This window comes from Ovis aries, chromosome 23, assembly GCF_016772045.2.
Source record: "Ovis aries strain OAR_USU_Benz2616 breed Rambouillet chromosome 23, ARS-UI_Ramb_v3.0, whole genome shotgun sequence".
NCBI lineage: Eukaryota > Metazoa > Chordata > Mammalia > Artiodactyla > Bovidae > Ovis > Ovis aries.
In genome coordinates this window covers 54,093,872-54,117,072 of record NC_056076.1, presented here as the reverse complement: position 1 = coordinate 54,117,072, position 23,201 = coordinate 54,093,872, and the positions used below count along the sequence as shown (strand labels likewise).

Below are 23,201 nucleotides of genomic sequence, written 5' to 3'. Positions count from 1 at the left end.
GATACTCAGTTCCTACAACATTTTGCTTCATTAGGATCCAAAGTTATTGCTCCTTATCAGCAAAACCAATTACAAACGTTCATTTGTTAATGCTGACCTATTTGAGATTTTACGTATTTCATCTTTAAATATATCTTTTCACATAGATAGTTGCTGACAAACACTGATACCAAGCACACTATTTTAATTGAGAATATTCACCATTTGGAAAGCATGTAGATAATTCTATTAGTGTCTTTTCCTGCTAGTTGCCTTTTTAAAATACATTCAGTTCAGTTCAGTCGCTCAGTCATGTCTGACTCTTTGTCACCTCATGAACTGCAGCACACCAGGCCTCCCTGTCCATCACCAACTCCCGGAGTTCACTCAAACTCATGTCCATTGAGTCAGTGATGCCATCCAGCCATCTCATCCTGGGTCATCCCCTTCTCCTCCTGCCCCCAATCCCTCCCAGCATCAGAGTCTCTTCCATGAGTCAACTCTTCCCATGAGGTGGCCAAAGTATTGGAGTTTCAGCTTTAGCATCAGTCCTTCCAATGACCACCCAGGACTCATCTCCTTTAGGATGGACTGGTTGGATCTCCTTGCAGTCCAAGGGACTCTCAAGAGTCTTCTCCAACACCACAGTTCAAAAGCATCAATTCTTAGGTGCTCAGCTTTCTTCACAGTCCAACTCTCACATCCATACATGACTACTGGAGAAACCACAGCCTTGACTAGACAGACCTTTGTTGGCAAAGTAAGGTCTCTGCTTTTGAATATACTATCTAGGTTGGTCATAACTTTCCTTCCAAGAAGTAAGTGTCTTTTAATTTCTTTTAATTTCATGCAGTCACTATCTGCAGTGATTTTGGAGCCCCAAAAAATAAAGTCTGACACTGTTTCCACTGTTTCCCCATCTATTTGCCATGAAGTGATGGGACCAGATGCCATGATCCTCGCTTTCTGAATGTTGAGCTTTAAGCCACCTTTTTTACTCTCCTCTTCACTTTCATCAAAAGTCTTCTGAGTTCCTCTTCACTTTCTGCCATAAGGGTGGTGCCATCTGCATATCTGAGGTTATTGATATTTCTCCCAGCAATCTTTGATTCCAGCTTGTGCTTCTTCCAGCTCAGCGTTTCTCATGATGTACTCTGCATATAAGATAAATAAGAGTGAGTGAAGTCGCTCAGTCATGTTCGACTCTTTGTGACCCCATGGACTGTAGCCCACCAGGCTCCTCCATCCATGGAATTTTCTAGGCAAGAGTACTGGAGTGGGTTGCCATTTCCTCCCCCAGGGGATCTTCCTGACCCAGGGATCAAACCCAGGTTTCTCGCATTACAGGGAGACGCTTTTACCGTCTGAGCTAGCAGGGTGACAATACACAGCCTTGACATACTCCTTTTCCTATTTGGAACCAGTCTGTTGTTCCATGTCCAGTTCTAACTGTTGCTTCCTGACCTGCATATAGGTTTCTCAAGAGGCAGGTCAGGTGGTCTGTATTCCCATCTCTTTCAGAATTTTCCAGTTTATTGTGATCCACACAGTCAAAGGCTTTGGCATAGTCAATAAAGCAGAAATAGATGCTTTTCTGGAACTCTCTTGCTTTTTCCATGACCCAGTAGATGTTGGCAATTTGATATCTGGCTCCTCTGCCTTTTCTAAAATGAGCTTGAATAACTGGAAGTTCACAGTTCACGTATTGCTGAAGCCTGGCTTGGAGAATTTGGGGCATTACTTTACTAGCGTGTGAGATCACCTCCCATTGAAGACCAGGTGAAAGCTCTTCAGCTGTACAATTAAATAGGTTTTTAAATTTGGAAGTTTTTGTAAGTCAAACAGAGAAGGAGAAATACTGTATGGCATCCCTTATAAGTGGAATCTAAAAAGAAATGATACACATGAACTCACGAAACAGACTCACAGACTTAGAGGATGAACTTACGGTTGGAGGGTTGGAGTAGGGAAGGACTTGGGGGAAGGGAGAGTTAGGGAGTTTGGGATGGACATGTGCACACTGCTATATTTAAAATGGATAACCAACAAGGACCTATTTATAGCACATGGAACTTCACTCAACGTTATGTGGCAGCCTGGATTGGAAGGGACTTCGGGGGAGAATGGATACATGGCTGAATCCCTTTGATGTTCAGCTGAAACTATCACAATATTGTTAATTGGCTATACCCCAGTACAAAATAGAAAGCTTTAAAAAATGAAAATAAAATACATTTTAAGAGCCTATCAAAAAAAAGTGGAAATTTTTGTACCTGCAGGGAGGTCCAAAAAGTGCTGCTGCATTAAAATCTGTCTATTAAATTTGTGGAGGAGTAGAGCTCTCCTTTCTTGTGTTAACGTTTGAAAGCACGAGCAATGTTAGATATTAAAATGCAAGCCACATTAATTGCCATCAAAATGATGATATCACATATAAGATTTGCATATAGCTGATGTTTTACCTTGCAACTTTAGGTTGAACTCATTAAGCAGTTTAACTGTCTCAAAAGCTAATTTCCAAAGCCATTCAGTGTTTACAGTAAAGGAACACTGGCTCTTCTCATCAACAAATTTCGATTTGGGCCCTAAGATTAAAAAAAAAAAATCACAGTAAAACTTTATCACTGCTGAGTCATCAAATTGAAGTGTGATAGGGCAAGAAAAAACATTCTGCTTCTATTTCCGATAAAAATTCACAGAACTGATAAAGGTTAAGTCCACAAGAGCAAATGGTTCACCACTGATGCTACTGGTGCAGTAACACGTGGTAGACTCAAATATTTTCTGCAAAGTACCTGCTAACGAATAATATCACAGGCAAGCTATAAACATCTTACAGTTCACAACGTTTGTCAATTTGTACAACTAAGCTTTTTTCCTCTGCTTGATGCATGGTTTTGTCACTGTAAGTTGTGATACATCTTAGCAGATTTCACTTCATGTTTGCTGATTAGTTTTTCTAAAATTCTTTGAACTATTCCCTTTTTAGTTGTAACATGCAGACTATTCATAGAGGCTAATTCTTTGACACTTTAAACTTATCTTTGACCCCTGGAATAAAAAAGCAAGCAACTTAATAGTATCAATAATACCTTTTGGACTCATCAAGAGACAAGAAAAACCAAAGAATCTCTATCAACCTCACTAAACAAATTTTTAACTACCAATGTTGCTCCCCAAAATCATCAACTCTGGTCAATTGCTCTCCCTAAGAAGGTAATAGTATTAAACAAGTTTATCTCCTCTGGACACATTTCTCCAGTTGTTTCAATTAAGTAGAATTTAATAAACCCAATGTCAGTAAACAGTTTTCCTTATTTGGCTAACAAACAAGCCATTCTAAACTTACTATGACTTCAGCCTCATTTTCATTTTCTATATTTTTGAAGAAATTATGCTGTGATTTTTTAAAAATTGTTTCTAATTTGCTTTTCTGTATAAGTTGGAAATATTGAGTGCTTGGTCTAGTAATGTCGACAGAGTCTGCATTCTTTATGTGTCATAAAATACTCATCTTTTAAATTTTATTCAATCATTTAAAAACATACATTCTTAACTATGGACTGTACAGAAAACCAGCAGCAGGCTAAATTCCAAGAGTGAGCCATAATTTGCCCATCCCTACTCTAGACAACAGGCTTCCCTGGTGGCTCAGTGGTAAAGAATCCACCTGCCAATGCAGGAGACACGGTTCAATCCCTGGGTCAGGAAGATGCCCTGGAGAAGGAGATGGCAAACCAGTATTACTGAATCTGAGACTCTGGGTCATGGAGAATGCTATAAAAATTTCATGCTATAAAATCTAGAGATTTCTAGAATCTAGAACTAGAACACAGAGACTCCAGTTTTACAATTCAGAATTCTACAAAGGTGACTCAAAGGGGAGCTCCCCGTCTATCCCCAGTGGACAATAGAAACTCCCACCTTTTGAACATCCTGGAAGATCCTCCCCTCTTCTCATCCCTCACCTCTATACCTTACTCACTCTTTCGTGTTTGGGGGTTCCTCTTTGTGGCCATGGCCAAGTAGAGACCTGACATAGAAACCAGGACCCTCAAATTTGACGTTCCATTGTATACGGAAAACAAATCCTAAGTCACAAGCAAACTAGGAGGTTATAACCTCCCCTGTGTAAGGTTACATTGTAGACACGGTCACTAGCTAGCAAACTGAAGTTTCTACTAATCCATGAAAAGATTAACCTAAGCAAGGTCTGTTAGTTCCAAATAGTGGTGTTATCAACGTTTGTTCATATTTCACCTTTCTGTGTTTTTTTGCTTTCTCTCCTTCCCCAGGGCTTCTCAAGTGGCTGAACGGGTAAAGAATCAGCCTGCAATGTAGAAGACAGAGACGCGGGTTTGATCCCTGCGTCAGGAAAATCAACTGGGAAGTGGGCATGGCAACCCACTCCAGTATCCTTCCCAGGAAAATCCCGTGGACAGAAGAGCATTGTGGGCTACCGTCCATAGGGTTTCAGAGTCAGACATGACTGAAGCAATTGAGCACACACACACTCCTTCCCCATCTCACACCTTTTCTCTGACTTGAAATTAAGACTGTTGGGGAAGCTATGGTCACTGGCTTAGTCTACCAACTAAACTTGCTTTATGTATGGGAAAGAGGCCTGAAGGGTACTTCCCTTGAACCTCCACTCCCAACTCAAGATGTCAAGCCTGTATCTTGTTGAAGACCCAAAACCAGGTGTTCCTTCTAAGGGCCACCACTTTACAATGGCAAATGCCTGAGCCTAGGCTAAAACACCTTTCCATCATGTGAGTGTTGGGACAGTAACTAGGGAGAGACAGAACACAAAGGACATTAGTGGTCTAACAGGAACCACTTCAGGACTGAAGCCTCCTGCAGAGGGAGAAGAGAACAGGGGTCCTAAGCATAATGACTACAGTCTAAAGAATACATCTGGTTTACAGACTGGTGAGAGATGCTTCTTTCTAAAAGGCTGTAACTTGATGTGGGAAGGAAGAGGGAGATAAGATCGTCTCCTAACACCCCATCAGCTTTCAAGAGCTGTAACTGAGAATGAATGCCAGACACTAAGCTCAAAACCCTGGAGAAGGGAAAGGCCACCCACTCCAGTATTCTGACCTGGAGAATTCCATGGACTGTGTATAGTCCATGGTGTTGCAGAGAGTCAGATACAACTGAGTGACTTTCACAAGCTCAAAACCAGATTAAGGAGTAGCAGGACTCATCGGAAAAGACCCTGATGCTGGGAAAGATTGAGGGCAGAAGGGGATGACAGAGGATGAGATGTTTGGATGGCATCATTACCTCAACAGACATTGAGTTTGAGCAATCTCTGGGAAATAGTGAATGACGGGGAAGCCTGGTGTGCTGCAGTCCATGGGGTCACAAACAACTGGACACGACTCAGCAATTGAACAAGGCCAATGACAAAATTTCTTAATCTTGTTACTGCCAAAGCAGGCAGTGCCCTCTAGTGGGGAAAAAAATTTAAACAGTCCTTACTAAGACTTGGATTGGCTTCTACAAAAACAGACAGCTAAATGGCAACAATTATAACTAGCTGAAATTCTGAAAACAAGTACTGACATAACCGTAATTAGCAATAATAGTTTACACTGGGCACTTCCCTAAGGTGAGGCACTGTGCTAAGGAATTGTTTTACAGGCGTTCTCTCAATCCCTTCAACTGTGCTCTGAAGCATCCCCATTAGCTCTGCTTTATAAATTCAATCTTATAGCTCTAACTTGCTCAAGGCACCCCAACTAAGAAGGGGCAGGAGGGAATAAGACATTTAAAGCTTAAGCCCTCGTAAGAAATCTCAGAAACACACACACAATGAAGGAGAACTACAGCAGAAAGTTGGGAAACATTTGCTAAACTTTGGTCACTTTTAATAGAAAATTGATATGCTTTAACTGGAGATGATGAAATAAATCTAAATAAAAATTTTCATACGTCCCTCAGGTCTAAAAATAAGTGAAGACTGAAATGATTTGAAGGAGTGCTGAGTGGCTCGTTTGTCGGGGGCATTATCCAGGGCTCCTGTCGTGACTTCTGGATCCCACTCCAAGAGACTTCTTTGTGCTTCTTTCTCGTCTTCTTATACTCGTGTCCAAAATCCCACATAAATCATTCAGTAAATCAAATAGTGTCTAGTACTTCAACCTGAGACAAATAAATAGTCCTCTAAACATTTTTTTTTTAAAAAACACATCTATATTCTAGGGACTTATTTTACAATAAAACATCATAGGAACATCAGTAAAACTAATCTGAGCAAAAAACTAAATAAGTCCTGCTTTATAGCTTTACTGCCTAAAAAAAATTACCAACATAATGCATTTATGCTGTGGTATCAGATTTTAAAGACTTAACTATCAGAAGGAAGAAAAACTGTTGGTTTTAGTTATTTGGAAAACAGTTCAGTCTGACTGCAGCCATAAACCAATGTAGAGACTAACAATAAAAATTAATATTCACTCAAGGCTGCATCAAAAATATAGGTCCCTTTTGCCTAGGGAATAAAATCCAAAATTCTCAGCTGAGCACACCAATTGCCTCAGAAGGGTCCCCAAGCCACTCTCTGGTCCTCATTCAGAGAAATATTTATGTAGCTCTTTAAATCACTGCTAGGCACTATCCTAGTTGTTGAGGAGTAAATAGTGAATAATACAAAGTTCCGGCCCTCAAGATTCAGTGAAGAAAAATAAGGTAGGAGTTTCCCTGGTGGTTCAGTTGATAAAAGAATCCACCTGCCAAAGCAGGACACACAAGAGATGTGGGTTCAATCCCTGGGTCAGGAAGATCCCCAGAAGGAAGTGGCAACCCATCCCAGTATTCTTGCCTGGGAAATCCCATGGACAGAGGAGTCTGGCAGGCTATTCCATGGGGTTCCAAGAGCCGGACATGACAGTGACTAAACCACCACCACCACCACCAGAGAGTAAAGTATAATAGCGGGGCGGGGAGGAGGGCAGGCTTGTCTGATAGAGCAGCATTTGAGGAGACACCTGAAGTGAGGGAGGGAATTAAGAGGCGTTTGTGGAAAGGCTGACAAGATGGAGAACACTGCAGAGGCCTGGACGCAGAGGCATATTTGTGGTTATTTGGTAACAGCCAAACCAATGTGACTGAATCAGAGCAAGCAGAGTGGTAGCAAAGGTTTCGGCCTTGAGGAGTCACGGGAGGGGCACTGGCTTTTCAGGGTATGGTGGGAACTTCACAACTACTCTTCCAGCAGGAAGCCCCTAGAAAGCTTGAGGTACATCATCAGACACGTTTTTCGGTAATTCTCCCTGTAATGTAGAGCATATAGCTCTACCATAAAGGAGGCAGAGCTCTGAAACCCTGCCTTCCAGCTGTGGTGTTGAAGGCTCTTGCGTGTCCCTGGGACAGCAAGATCAAACCAGTCAATCCTAAAGGAAATCAACCTGAATATTCACTGGGAAGACTGATACCCAAGCTGAAGCTCCAATACTTTGGCACTTGCTGCGAAGACCCAACTTATTGGAAAAGACCCTGATGCTGGGAAAGCTGAAGGCAGAAGGGGACAACAGTGAGGATGAAATGGCTGGATGGCATCACTGACTCAAACTCTTGGGTTTGAGTTTGAGTCTAACTGATCTCATGAGTTTGCAGTCCATGGGGTCGCAGAGTTGGACACAACTGCGCAACTTAATAACGTAGAGTAGAAGGGGGAACCACAAGGGTAGAATCAGCCTATGCCTTATTCCTAGCACCTCCCTCACCTCAGTGTATTAGCATTATTAGCAGCTAGTGTTTACTAAGATCACAGATGCCAGGTGTTGTCATTCAATCCTTGAAATAAAACTTCGAAGCAGCTGTTACAAATGAAAGGGAAATTTTAAATGAAGCTTCAAGCAGGATCAAGGAGCTTGTTCGCAATAAATGGTAGAATCATAAAACACATCTGCCTGATATTAAAGCACAGGTTTCCTCCACTATCACACACAATATACCCAACTCAATAAAAAATTTTGTATCAGGCCTTTTTAACAACTCAAGTCTTTGCACGTCTTGTTGCTGTTGCCTTTTAGTCGTTATGTCCGGCTCCTCTGTCCATGGGATTTCCCAGGCACAAATACTGGAGTGGGCTGCCATTTACAGGGGATCTCCTGGCCCAGGGACTGAACTCACATCTCCTGCATTAGCAGGCAGATTCTTTACCACTGAGCCACCAAGGAAGACCCTCTGAATGTCTCACTCTGTCTAAACATCCTTCAGTCCAATTTCTTTGATGACAAACTTATTCATTTTGGAGATCAATTCAGGCATCCCCTCCCAAGTGAATTTTTTCCTGATTCTTCTGGCCACTTAGCTGCTCCATCGTCTGTGCCGTAATAGCTAGCGCTCCAGCTTCATTTCTCTGAAATGATACTTACCTGGTGGTAATATAACTGTATCCATTTACATATTTCCATCGAGTTCCTCTTGGTAAGTCATACCTTATTTGCCATCATCTCTCCTACCCCTACCCTCTCCTCTCCTCCTTCCCACCTCCACAAAGAACAAAATGCATGCTGAAAAGTGAAAGTGAAGTCGCTCAGTCGTGCCAGGCTCTTTGTGACCCCATGGACTGAAGCCTACCACGCTCCTCCGTCCATGGGATTTTCCAGGCAAGGGTACTGGAGTGGGTTGCCGTTTCCTTCTCCAGAGGATCTTCCCGACCCAGGGGTTGAACCTGAGTCTCCCGCATTGTAGGCACTTTACCGTCTGAGCCACCAGGGAAGTCAAATGCATGCTAGCTAAATGGAATTATAAATCATCGAAGAATCATACGTAGATATTTCATGCACCTATTCTACACATCTTGGACATCTGATGCCATATTTTTTAAAAATTAACTGTCAAAAAAAAGTAATTGGTGCATATATTAACAAGATGGGAGAATCTTTTCACAATGTGTATACATAACACTTTAAATATCTTTACAATTTGTCAATTATACCTCAACAAAGCTGGAAAAAATTAGCTATGGGTGGCAATAAGAAAAACTACAGTGGGTGGATATTAACTATATTTACACATAAACGTTCAATCATTATGTCATACACCTGAAACTAATATATGTTAATCCTCTTGTCAATGTGCAAAATAAATACATACTCCAGCATTCTGTTAAGTAGGGCTCTGGATCACCTGTACGATTTAGACATTTAAACAATAAAAGGAAAGCCAGATGGCATTATTACAAGTGAGGCAATTATGAACATAAAATTGTGTCGGAAGTATTTAGAAATTAAAAACTGCCTGAAAGATGGAAGTAGCATTATTTTTTCTGGTTTCAGTATTTTAAGACCAAAATGTGTATATGAGATTGCCTTGAAAGGCAAAATTAAATAAGGGTAATATGTGGAAGACACAGAAAAAACAAATCATGGCTTAATTGAAGCAATATACTACAATGCAAAGTATTCCAATTGCAAGAAATGCTCCATTTCAAGAAACACTCATATAAAACCTATGTGGCTACCACGATGAAAAATTGAATGCAATCTACTCCTCTGAAATTCTGATCTTCATTTGTATAATTCCAGAATGTTTATAATAGTCCCAGATTTCTAGTTGTTTTTTTCTATGAAATTATCAAATTATTTTTAAAATATTGACCCAAAGTTTCTTATTGGGCCTGTTTCCTAAATGAGCTGACATTTTTGTTATTTTACCTTTATGCCAGGTTATTGGTTTGGACAGGCTATATTGCAAAACAGGGTGTCAGAGGTGGACAGGTGAAGCAATTTTAAATTTCCCCTTGTGATGTTTTTTTCCCACCAATACCTTTCAAGAATCTGACAAGTTTCCAAGCCAGTCATCAATTCATAGTCTCTCAGCTCCAAATTCACCCTGAAGGGGCTCATTCGTGGCTTTCCAGCAGCTCCAACATCAGTTATCTAGACGGCTGTGAAGAAACCCAGTGGTTCTCTGGCCCAGTCACAGTCCCAGAATGTATGGTTCTCCCTGGCAATGTTACACAGACCTGGCCCAGGCTGGTGATCACCTTCTTTCAACATTCCCAATACAAACCCCTTTTGCTCCTGGCATCCAGCGAGCACCGTCCAGCATGTGGAAGGCTCCCTCACTCCCTCTCCAGGCCCACACTTGGTCACTAGCTGCAGCTTCCCTGAATCTTGGAGGGTGGCTTCTTGCTTGCCCAGTGACTGCAAACAGACTCTGGTCTGGGCAAGCCTGTAAACTTCTCTGCCATCCAGTGGGCTGCCCCTTCAACAAGATCAGACTCCCATTTGAGATCCCTTGTCCTTGAGTACTTGCAGGCTTGTCCCTCCTTGAGTCCTCTCCCTTAGTTCTGGGGTACCAGATAAGATTTTGTCACAATTTAGAACTTTTCCCCCCACTCTGCAGAACCTGGGAGGCAGGGAGTCAGGCAGGCAACCAGGTCCAGGGAAACATCGCTTCATCAGCTGCTGCAAACACTGAACTCCAGTGGGTCTGACTAGTTTAAAACTTTAGTATGTTGAGTTGCTCCTGTTTAAAATCACTGTGCGGTTTGTTTCTAGACTGGACCCAGACTGACAGGTTCCCATCTAGCCAGGCTCACAGAAGCAACACAATGAAAACCAGCCACTGAAAGTTTCCCTAGACTTAGTCTGGGGAACAGATTTGAAACATAGGTCATGTACCTGATGAAATGCAGAGTATAGAAAAACCCCATCTATTAGTGTCCTCTTTAGTTTCTTTCATCAGTGTTTTATAGTTTTCGATATATAGGTCTTTAGTTTCTTTAGGTAGGTATATTCCTAAGTATTTTATTCTTTTTGTTGCAATTGTGAGTGGAATTGTTTCCTTAATTTCTTTTTCTACTTTCTCATTATTCGTGTATAGGAATGCAAGGGATTTCTGAGTGTTGATTTTATATCCTGCCACTTTACTATATTCATTGATTAGCTCTAGTAATTTTCTGGTGGAGTCTTTAGGGTTTTCTATGTAGAGGATCATGTCATCTGCAAACAGTGAGAGTTTTACTTCTTCTTTTCCAATTTGGATTCCTTTTCTTTTTCTGCTCTGATTGCTGTGGCCAAAACTTCCAAACTATGTTGAATAGTAGTGGTGAAAGTGGGCACCCTTGTCTTGTTCCTGACTTTAGGGGAAATGCTTTCAATTTTTCACCACTGAGGATAATGTTTGCTGTGGGTTTGTCATATATAGCTTTTATTATGTTGAGGTATGTTCCTTCTATTCCTGCTTTCTGGAGAGTTTTTATCATAAATGGATGTTGAATTTTGTCAAAGGCCTTCTCTGCATCTATTGAGATAATCATATGGTTTTTATTTTTCAATTTGTTAATGTGGTGAATTACATTGATTGATTTGCGGATATTGAAGAATCCTTGCATCCCTGGGATAAAGCCCACTTGGTCATGGTGTATGATCTTTTTAATGTGTTGTTGGATTCTGATTGCTAGAATTTTGTTGAGGATTTTTGCATCTATGTTCATCAGTGATATTGGCCTGTAGTTTTCTTTTTTTGTGGCGTCTTTGTCAGGTTTTGGTATTAGGGTGATGGTGGCCTCATAGAATGAGTTTGGAAGTTTACCCTCTTCTGCAATTTTCTGGAAGAGTTTCAGTAGGAGAGGTGTTAGCGCTTCTCTAAATTTTTGGTAGAATTCAGCTGTGAAGCCGTCTGGACCTGGGCTTTGTTTGCTGGAAGATTTCTGATTACAGTTTCAATTTCCATGCTTGTGATGGGTCTGTTAAGATTTTCTATTTCTTCCTGGTTCAGTTTTGGAAAGTTGTACATTTCTAAGAATTTTTCCAGTACAGCCACTATGGAAAACAGTGTGGAGATTCCTTAAAAAATTGCAAATAGAGCTGCCTTATGACCCAGCAATCCCACTGCTGGGCATACACACCAAGGAAACCAGAATTGAAAGAGACACATGTACCCCAATGTTCATCACAGCACTGTTTATAATAGTCAGGACACGGAAACAACCTAGATGTCCATCAGCAGATGAATGGATAAGAAAGCTGTGGTACATATACACAATGGAGTATTACTCAGCCATTAAAAAGAATACATTTGAATCAGTTCTAATGAGATGGATGAAACTGGAGCCGATTATACAGAGTGAAGTAAGCCAGAAAGAAAAACACCAATACAATATACTAACACATATATGTGGAATTTAGAAAGATGGTAATGATGACCCTGTATGTGAGACAGCAAAAGAGACACAGATGTATAGAACGGACTTTCGGACTCCGAGAGGGAGAGGGAGAGGGTGGGATGATTCAGGAGAATGACACTGAAACATGTATACTATCATGTAAGAAACGAAGTGCCAGTCTATGTTCGATACAGGATACAGGATGCTTGGGGCTGGTGCATGGGGATGATCCAGAGAGATGATATGGGGTGGGAGGTGGGAGGGGGATTCAGGATTGGGAGCTTGTATACACCCGTGGTGGATTCATGTCAATGTATGGCAAAACCAATATAGTATTGTAAAGTAAAATAAAGTAAAAATAAAATTTTTTAAAAGAAAACCCCCAAAACCATAAAAGTCTTGAAGGCTCAAGACGTTAGAAAGCTTACAGCCAAGTCATCCAAAATACATAAATGTTAATCTTGTTTGATAAACTGCAGTATCAAAAAAGAAATCTCTTCCAAAATAGGTTTAATTTACCTCATTTTAAAAAGGATTTGTAGGTCATCACATAGAGGATGTGGTTTCTGCCATGATGTGGTTTCTGCCATGAACTTACAATCTTATACAGGAAACCTGGCTCAAAATAATCGATTAACATGTCTCTGGTTATTACATCACTATGTAAGAGACACTGTCAAGGAGACAAAACAAAATCAATCTTCTAATATTTTTTAAGACATTTTCTCCCCTAGGGATACAAATCTTACTACAAGAGGTATATCCAATACTTAAAATAAGAAATCTAACAGTTAAACACGTGATGGGGAAAGAAAAAGGAGAGCCAGTCTACCAGTTTGGAAGGTTAAAGTGTCTGGGGAATAAAGGATAAGCTCTGTCAGAGCTTTAAAGAAATGGCACAGTATTTCAAGTATGGGAAACAATATGTACAAAGGTGAAAATGAAAACACACATATTAAGTTTGGGAGAATCTGAGTAAAGCAATTTAGCTACAGCAAACTTGCTGAAATAAATCAGTAAGATTATAATAGTGGTATGTATAGCAGTGTCTTGCAAAGACTAGTCAGGATATCTTTGAACCAAAAATGAGAGGAAGAATGGTTAAGGTTGAAACAGCTATTAGGAGGCAAATGGACTAGTCTCAACAAAGGCTGCTACACTGTGAATTGGTCAGGTCTGGTCTACAGTAAGGACAATGTAGAATAAACTGGGAAGATAAAAAACTAGTTTTTGTTCAAAAAATATCTAAGCCATAGATCAGTTTTGCTCCCTTTCATGCTACTTGCCTTTTAGCCATTTATTTTTAATTAGTTTTATTGGAAAAGTTGCTTTACAATGTTGTATAAGATTCTGCTGAACAGCAAAGTGAGTCAACTGTACATATCCCCTCTCTTTTTTGGATTTCCTTCCCCTTTAGGCCACCACAGAGCACTGAGCAGTTTCCCTGTGCTATATAGTAGGTTTTCATTAGTTACCTACTTCATACATTGTAATTATATGGGCTTCCCTGGTAGCTCAGCTGGTAAAGAATCTGCCTGCAATGCAGGAGACTCCCATTCCACTCCTGGGTCAGAAGATCCCTTGAAGATGAGATAGACTACCCACTTCATTATTCCTGGGCTTCCCTGGTAGCTCCGAAGGTACTAAATCCACCTACCGTGTGTGAGACCTGGGTTTGATCCCTGGGTTGGGAAGATTCCCCTGGAGGAGGGCATGACAACCCATCCAATATTCTTGTCTGGAGAATCCCCATGGACAGAGAAGCCTGGCAGGCTAGTCCATGGAGCCACAGAGTCAGACATGACTGAGCGACTAAGCACAGCACAGCACAATGTATTACACAGGTCAATCCCAACCCCGCAATTCAGCCCACCCCCTTGGCAAGTTTACTTCTGAGAGCACTTCTACCAAAGAGATTTTGAGACATTGTGAAAAGCGGGACAGAAAAAGAAGAAACATAAAATCAAAACTATGAGTGATTCCACAAATTCAAAACACTGGGGGAAGAAAGTCTTGCCATGACTTGACTTAACTTCAGGCAACATTTTGGTATAACTACATATGATTTAACATTATCCCAAACATTAAATATACAAAATACCCACCAAAACCCACATTTATAAACTTCAACAAAAAATAACAAAACTAGAGAGAAACACGTAACCCAAATTGACCCAACACAGAGTTCCCCAATGTGGTCAGAAATCTCTACAAATCTGAAATAATTATCCCAGAAAAAACTGAAGAGTTCCTACTGATAATAAAGAAAATGTAGTTAAGTTCAAGTCTTCACATATTCATCACAGTTTTATCCCTGGATCTCAGATAATTTTTGTAATTAGGTTTGTTCAATTTTTTCATACTCAATTAAAAACTTGAAATGTCATTAAAGTTTTATCACTTTTTCTATTCAATATTTTCCAATACACCTAAAAGAGAAAAAGGTTGGTAAAGACTTATATTCACAATGCTATCTAATTGCCTTAAATTCCCAACTCAGTTGTCTCAATACTGTTGTCATCTTTTTTCCTTTGGAAATCTCAAAATAATAAATGCTAAAATATTTAATTAATTAAATTCCTTAAATAATTTATTGAACATTTATCATTTACATTTTTCTTACTGAATCACTGATATATTTTTAAAAGGTTACAATTAATCATTTAAAGTTTTCTCTTTTTTGCTAAAAACTTAAAACTTCCATGTTTAATACAAAAACACTTTGGGGTAAGTATCATCAAGTTTCTTAAAATATTAGTTAAAATTCTAGAACAAGTTTATCTTATTTAGTATTGGAGATATGTTTTTGCAAATGAAGCACTAACCAAATCAGTGTTACAGAGTCATTAAGCACAGTCCCTTTGCAGATTCCTTCTATGTACACTAAATATATCACGTCTGATCAACATGTGATACACAATTATCTGGTATCTGCTGTACCTTTAGAATTCGTCAAATCCTGGATTTCCCTGAAACATGCTCAACTCAGATCCATTCATTCATCCACTTAAAAAGCTCAATTCATCCAACTTAAAATCAACCCATCCACACTTAACAGCCAACCACATTACAATCATCAAAGTAATGTCTTGTTTCATTGTATATAAACTATTTGCTGTGAAGCAAAAGACCATAATCAGAAAATTGAATGTCGGTAGCAAAAACACATCCAGAGTAACCAAAACAAACTTACTAGCAAGTGACTCTCAAACTGGGCAAAAAGAACAGTAGTCACTCTGATTCACTAGGCAAGGGAAAAAAGACAGGATTCACTCCACTGTCTTTGACATGTAATTTCTGCAACAAAGGTCTTATGTGGTGTTTTAAATTGAGGTGCTGGGGGCGGGGGGCAGGAATTCTTTCACCCAATATGCTTCGAAATTCTTACTTGACAGTAAAGGTACTAGCAAAAAATGCTCCAAAATCTGAGTAGCGTTAATTTGTATACATACATACTCACTCTTTAATTTCATCAGGCTTTTTAAATATACTTTGCCGCGTATTATGACATTTCTTCATTTTGTTAGTAAACATGCCTCCTGCTTATCAGAAGTCCACTTGATAGAAGTTGCAAAATTAGAGAGTTCTATTTAGTTCTAGCTAGTGACAAATCTTCAAGACTACAGATTGCTTTAAATAAAGTTCAGCATTTACAAAATAGCTTTAATATAGTTACCCATCTTCCATAGTCATTTCAGTTACCAAGTTTCATAAAGCAATCGGTCAAATATAGTTTTTACTAGTTTGAGCTAACCTCAAAATTTAAATCTAAGAAATATCAAAATGTTAAATTTTTAAATATCCCCCGCAAAATGTTTTAAAAACTGTCAAGTACTGTCAAATATTCTCACATAAAATCAAAGCATTAATTAAATGAGGTTTTCCTGGAATTCACAATATAAAACAACATTCCTGGTGGCGCCCAGCAATAGGACTTGTTCCAGTATGACCCATACAGCAGAGAGCCGTATATCATGTGTAACTCACATGACCCTTGGTCAGGCCGAGGGTTGAGTTCACCACCCTTGGCTGGCTCCTGGATCTCCATGTATAAAATTGAACATGCTACCCCCAGTGCTTGCCTTGCTGCTTACTTTAGAGCAGGCCTCTCCAAAGTTTGTTGGCTGTGTATTTCATCAGTAAAAAAATTTTAAGTGCATATGTGTATATTTATAAAATATTTATGCTAGTGTATATAAATGCCATATGTAACAAAAATGTATAGTTATTACTTGTAAATAAAATTTATGTGCTCTCAAAAAAAAAAAAAACATTCCTTTTAGCACTGCATCAATTAATGTTATTTGCAAATACAACATATTCTTAAACGTTTGCTTTATGAAACTTGAAAGTAACATTATTTCCATATGGATAAGATACATCAACAATTTTGATATTCCTTAAGTTCCTTACATTGGATATTACCTTTATGAGTCTATTTAACTTAAAAGATTTTGGATAGAAACCAAGAAAAGCTTCTAAATGATCCAGAATCAGATAATAAAATCATGAGGATGCTGAAGAAGGTTTAAGTCCATGTAAGCTTCAAGAACAGAAATCATCCATCTTTGACTATTCGACACATATAGCCTGAAGACCAAAGTCAGACTACGACTATGAGTCCTCCCAATTCACCTCTGGTATTTTGGCACAAAATGAGGAGAGGCCACAAAAAAATATACGGACGTTTTCAAGTCAGGTTTTTAAAAAATATATAATACTTGAACCAATCATAGAATAACGTATGGCTTATAGTTAACTGTCAGTTTAAGCGATATGAAAAAAATACATTTTGTTCTGTGGTGACTATTTATTGGTTAAACTTTTATTTTCCTCTTCATATTTTCGGTGACTGTTTCCCACTGGTATCATCAACCAGGTCTCTCAGGCGAGATAAATGGTGCAAAGCCCTTCATTAAAAAGTATAAAACACATTATCAACCAACATCAAGGACTGAATAGGTAATGCAGACAGTAAGAAAGGGTCATTACATTGTTTATTAACTTCAAAATCAGTATGAGAGATAAACTTACGGAAAATGTCTAGCATCAAAACTATGAAAGTTTTTCTTTACAAGACCTTGCAATCTGAGTTACTCAGGGCTAAAATAACTCACCTAAAATTCTATACACACATAAAACCTTATGTATGACATTTAAAGATTTTCTTTTTAAGTGTACCAAGTAGCCTAATAAAAAACAGTAACAGGTATCATTTGTATCACACTTAAAACATCTTTTCCATGTGATTTTCAGAGTGAGATGATGCCTTTTGATATACTATGTATAGCATTTAAGAATAAAGGACATAATTCATTTTTAACATATACATTCAAGGCAGCTAAAATTTTAAAAATAGCACTAAAGAATCAGTTACAATTGAGGAAAACTCATTTTTATTGAGCATGGGGAAAACAAATGATAATTACATTGAATAATACCAGCAACCTGGTCTTCCCAATCATTCCTCAGACAAACCAACAAGACAGGGACCCTTAGCTCTCCAGTCTTCCACTCAAAGTATTCTTCCAGCTTTCCCTCTCCCCTACCCTTCAGATCCTTGAGGATCACTCAGAAAATATAAGTTAATCAACCATCCAAAAATATGTCTCTGATAAACGAGAGACCAAGAAAAACAGAAATAATATAACAATTATGAGGTACAGTAATCTTTAAGGTGAGAAATTAGTGAAAAGTTGCAATGATGTATAATAAATAAAATACATCCTCCACTTTACCAAGAGTAAGATGGAGAAAACGAGCAGTGTTAATTACTATATTACATCACATCTATTTCCCCGTACTCTGTTTCTCAGACACTCAAATGTAATAAGAATCTGAATTCTGGCACCCATTCAACAGCTTCTGTTAATTTTTGAGATTGTCATCTTCATTAACTAAATGACAATAACTTACCCAGGGTTATTACTAAGCAATTACAGGTCAAACTAGACTTTATTATTTCTACATCCTATAGTAATCTCTCTCTATTTAAAGAATTTTCTTCTTTCTAGACACACATTTATGAGGAAGAATATAACCTGTAAATATAATACTTGGGGCTTATCTTCCTTTTTCTTTTCAGGCTGTGATTCAAGAGACAGAAAGACAAGTGGCTAGAATCCGATCTTATTGTTTACAAATTGGAGGACCACAGATTCTTTAGATTTTAAGGATCTATACAAAGGGATGGGGGGGTGGAAATTATCTTTATTTTCACTAAATGCTATCTCTAAATTAGCATTTCCTTCCATTATGAATGTAAGCAACAGACCAAAGTGATCTCATATGCTACAGAAGTCAGAGATATTTTCATATCACATAGTGATTGCAGGTATGTTCTATACTCATGACTATTCCAAAATTAAAGTTATATAATAGTTACAAAGTTACAAGTTATTAAAGCCACTGCTATAACACAGGTACTCTCATTCTTTCTGTCTCAGTCCAAAAGTTCATACGACATAACTAGGTAACTATTAGAAAATTTTAAGTCTATTTGTTCATTCACCAAACAGAGAAGTCTCAGTGGTGACCCAGACATCAATGTCTTCCAATATTCTCTTTAACTGCTTGCTGATCAACATGTGAAGGTTAAGTAAAAGACCACACAATTGTTTAATGCTTTTATTCAAGTTATGTAAAAGACCTTCACAATAACATGTTTTTACAAAATGAATTTTAACTTACCTGTATTTTAAATGTATTGTCTTATTTTAAATGCAATAGAGAAGCATATATTATTACTAATCAGAAATGTATTTAAATATTTTGATAATTAATTCACTATAACTGGTTTCCTTTCTAATTCCATGTAGTATATTTTATGCCTTTAAAACACAATGTCAGGTAGAAGGGGGGGTGGGTGGGTAATAATGGAAAGGAATAAAAAAGCTAAGTAGAAATACGAAAGCTTTAGTCGCTCTACCTCAGTTATACAACCAGCTGGCAGTCCCTTTCATCTAACTCTTTTGAGAATAAAGCCATTTACTTAGAAAAGAGACTATCAAAAGTGATTGGTATTTCAAAGGTAAGTAAGGGAGAAGGGAAGGATAAAATTACAAAAGGAAATTTTTCTTGATTTTCTTCTGTTAAAAAGTGAAAAAACAGGTTAATGGGAAAAGATCAACTTAAGGATTATATTACAACACTGAGTAATCACTCACCTTAAAAACTGAAATTTAAAAACCCATTTCTTATTGTGACAATGCATCTACCAATGACCATTCAAATACATACAAATCAACCCCCAGAAACTCAGCAACACTGATTATATGATGACAATTCAGCTATATTTTAATTTACTGATTGATATCTTGCATTTGCTTTTCCATTAGTACTACTATATTGGTTGTTCTCTTAAATACTATGTTTACTGACCAACATTCAGCCTTCAGCAAGAACTGAACAAAAGGCTTTTCAGGACAAACTGCCTACTATTTTCTAGATCTAAGTAACATACGAGCACATTAGAATAAAGAAAAATCTTTGCTTTAGGGTCATGTTTTGCAAGTCTGAGAGCTAATTCTGTCTATCCCTAGTATAGAACGAACACCAGAAAACTGAGCAGGAAAGGAGATCTGAGAAACAAGACAATTTTCCAGCTATCATTAAGCATGGTCTTCACAGCATGACCTTTATTATTGAGAATTCTTACACATTCATCTCCAATTAATATATAAAACTACATGTCCTGAGGCCAAAACCAAATTATTTTTGGAGGACTGATAATTCTGTAATCATCCACCATTGCTCACCTTTATAGCGGGTGAACAATATGCAACTGCTCATTTTTTACAATCAGCCTAAGCTTATATTTTTTACAATCAGCCTAAGCTTATATGACGTAATAAAAGATTTTAGAAAAGGTACTGGCTCAAAACCCAATTCTTTCATTTGCTTAAAGATGATAATTTTAATATGCAAATACATAAGACAAAACTAAGTATTATAGGGATACAAAACAAATATAACTTTGATTCCTACTAATAGCAAAATCTTTCTGGAAAAAATAACATCTTAAGCTGTATCAGCCATTTATACTTCAGGTCCAGTGAATCCTTGTCTCTGTTATTTCTAAAATAGTCCAGGGGAGTAAACAGAACCCATACTAAGATCTTGGAGTTTTCTAAAGCTAGAAAAGATATTTTAATGAACTGGTTAGCAATCCAAACTGTTAGAAAGAAAATCCAGTTATTTGAGGATTGGGGAGAAACACCCTAGAAAAGTAATTAAAGCACCTAAAATACAACCTATAACTTCTGCAAAAGTTGGGTTCCTTTAAAGTATGAAAAGATGACCATAATCCGAAACAGAATATTTTGCAGTCTAGTAAGAGGAATTCTGAGACTGAATTAATTTTAACTTGTCCTTAAATCAGTCTTACCTAAAGACTGAAAATAAGGGGGAGAGGGGAAATGACATGCTTTCTTCATAAATCTAAACTTACTTCATAATACTACAAATGCTTTACTGATAATACTTTCAAAATGTAAAATAAAAGCCAAATTAAGGTTGCTTCAGCTAATCCAAAAGAATCAACAGCTAAGACCCATCTAACAAAACTGGACTCTTACTCTCTAAAACTGGCCTTCTGTAGACAAGATTACTAATGATCTAAGCTAGAAAAAAGTTATTACTATAAAAAAATTATAGAAAATGGTCCTATACAATCATTATCAATTTTTGTGGTTAATTACATATGGTTAAGAGTTCATTTCCACCAAGAAAAACATCTTCTGGGCTACGTACTTTAACTCAGAAAATACACTTAAGTCTTGTGACACAAGTTCAATATCAATGTTTTTAAGAACTGTGGAAAGCTTGAGGTCATCTACTTTAAATTTTAATGCAGAACGAGGTCTTTATCCAAGATAATCAACTGAGGCACTGCACCACTATCATTAATGAGAGTAGTATTAGGAACACAGAGTAGAATCTGTCTGGTTTGAATTACTAGCCAGGCAGCCTTGGGCAAGTTACTTTATTACTTGATCTGTATTATGAAACAAATAATAGTACTTACCTCACAGGGTTGAAAAAAATCACATGAATTACATACAAAAGCACTAAGAACACTGATACTTGGTAAATGTTCAATAAAGGTTAGTTATTAGTATCATTACTCACTGAATCCTATTAGATATGAAACATTATAGCCAAGACTATGGCAAGCAACAAAGAAAGAGGGATTATTTCTACCCAGAACAGAGGCAGAAATTCATACATATTTTTTAAAGTATGAAAACAAAAATGATATACATATCTTTCTCATGACAATTACAAATTTACATGTCTAGGGTTTCACTTTTTTACTGCTCCCTTACATAAGAGAATCCTAAGCAATTCTGAAAGGACAAAAGGTAGTCAGTATTTGTCTAGCCCACTTACAGCCAAGCAAAATAATGTTACAAAGTAAAAAATTTTAATCTTAGTGTTTACTAAGCTGCATATTCCATCTTTTGAGGGCACTTCATATTCACAAAACCAAATCCATAAAATATAACCTTCTCGTCTATCAACATCATGACTATAGGAAAGACTGCATTCTTTCCAACTTTTAAGATAATGTAACTAAGAAAATAAGTAGATTAACACCTTAGGGCATCTAGACCTATCTTTACATCCAGGCCATTATATTCCCTTTAGAATTCTTCGGAGACATTATCAAACAACGATATGATTACTTATCTCTTCTAGAGAGAACACAGGACAACACGTTTCAAGCACAAGCTGTTCGTCCAGAATACCCACACCAATGCTCTCTCAAACTGTTGATGTTACTCAGAGGGGAAAAAGAAAATTTCTCCAGGCCATTCCCATCTATTATATTTTAAGTGTCCACAGTTATCTCATTAAGCCCTAAGAATATTTTAAATAGAAAATAGCACACGTTTAAGAGAGAAGTCTCAGGGTTAAACAACATGCTCTAGGAAGCTTAAATATACCTAGTACATGTCTTCCTCCTTAGAGCTACTTAATTCCATCCTGTAACCTTCTGATTTCAATCAAAGCAATGACTAAAACAGATCTGTATTCATAGCATACTCAGAAATTAACAGAGAACACTTACTTTTGAAGTGACCTAGTAATAGGAGCCATACTTTCCTTCAACTGTAATTTAGAAAGATCATCTTCTGAGATCTATTATTGAAAACACCAAATATAATGAAATAGTGAAAATATTATATAATTACAAATGTAAATGCTATTTAATATGTGATTAATAAGAACACATTAAAAATATCATCTGTATTCCCAAGGAAATAAATTTAGTAAATAATTTTCAGTAAAGCTTAAACTTTTAATTCCAAAAATATAACTTTATTTTGCAAAGGTCCTAAAGTATGCCTCTAAATGTTTGTTCACTATATACCATGCTTATTAACATAAAACTAGAGGGAAAAACTACAAAAAGATCTAGGAGGAAATCATATCCTTCACAGATCTCAATTTGCATTCATAGATTTCAATTCATAAATTAAGTTTATGCTTACTTGTTTAATTTCTCCTTTTGGCTCTGCAGTTCTAGTCTGATTGAAACTTTCTTGCACTGCCTGAAGATTAAATAACATTTGCTTCAGGGCTTCAACAGGTCCATGATGCTTCCCTCCAGAAAGGGTACAGCTCTAAAGTTAAAACACATGAATAATAAACCACTCAAATTCATAAGGGGAAAAGTTATATTCTGCATTATTTCCCCACAATATAAAACTAATGCAAAATCCAAATAATACATGTCAACAAAGTGTTTTACCAAATCAAAACTGTAACTCAACTTCCTCTTTCCCAGTCCCGAGATGGAGTCACTTAAAGACAATCATTATTAAAATGTTGGCATATCCTTTCTAGCCCTTGTTCTTTTACAATGAATGGTGCATGTTTATATTTGCAACACATTGATTTACCACATTTAAAATCACAGATTTTTACAAGTGAAAGGTCCTTAGAAGCAGGTAAGCCAACATGCTCCTTTCAAGTGTGTAAATGAAGCTGATATTAACTGAACAAGAACTAGCATTTCAAATACACAATGGTGTTCTCGTCATTCTAAGAAAGGAAGGAAATTCTGATACAACATGGATGAACCTTG

At 37.6% G+C, this 23,201-nt stretch overlaps 1 protein-coding gene across 5 annotated transcripts in view; it reads right to left on the bottom strand.

The window, feature by feature from the left end:
• Nucleotides 1-164: 164 nt before the first annotated feature.
• The window catches only part of C23H18orf54 (chromosome 23 C18orf54 homolog), a 37,280-nt gene continuing 14,243 nt past the window's right edge, over nt 165-23,201 (bottom strand). For 4 of the 5 annotated variants that reach the window (XM_060405284.1, XM_060405285.1, XM_015103761.4 and 1 more), the window contains exons 7-9: nt 22,606-22,737; nt 22,182-22,252; nt 14,673-17,019 (exon numbers count right to left, since the gene is read on the bottom strand). In XM_060405284.1, coding sequence (XP_060261267.1) covers nt 16,947-17,019; nt 22,182-22,252; nt 22,606-22,737 — 276 coding nt within the window. In that variant the 3' untranslated portion in view covers nt 14,673-16,946. Of the gene's footprint in view, nt 6,130-14,672; nt 17,020-22,181; nt 22,253-22,605; nt 22,738-23,201 lie in introns of those variants that run through there. The other variant, XM_042239514.2, reaches the window with a different exon arrangement.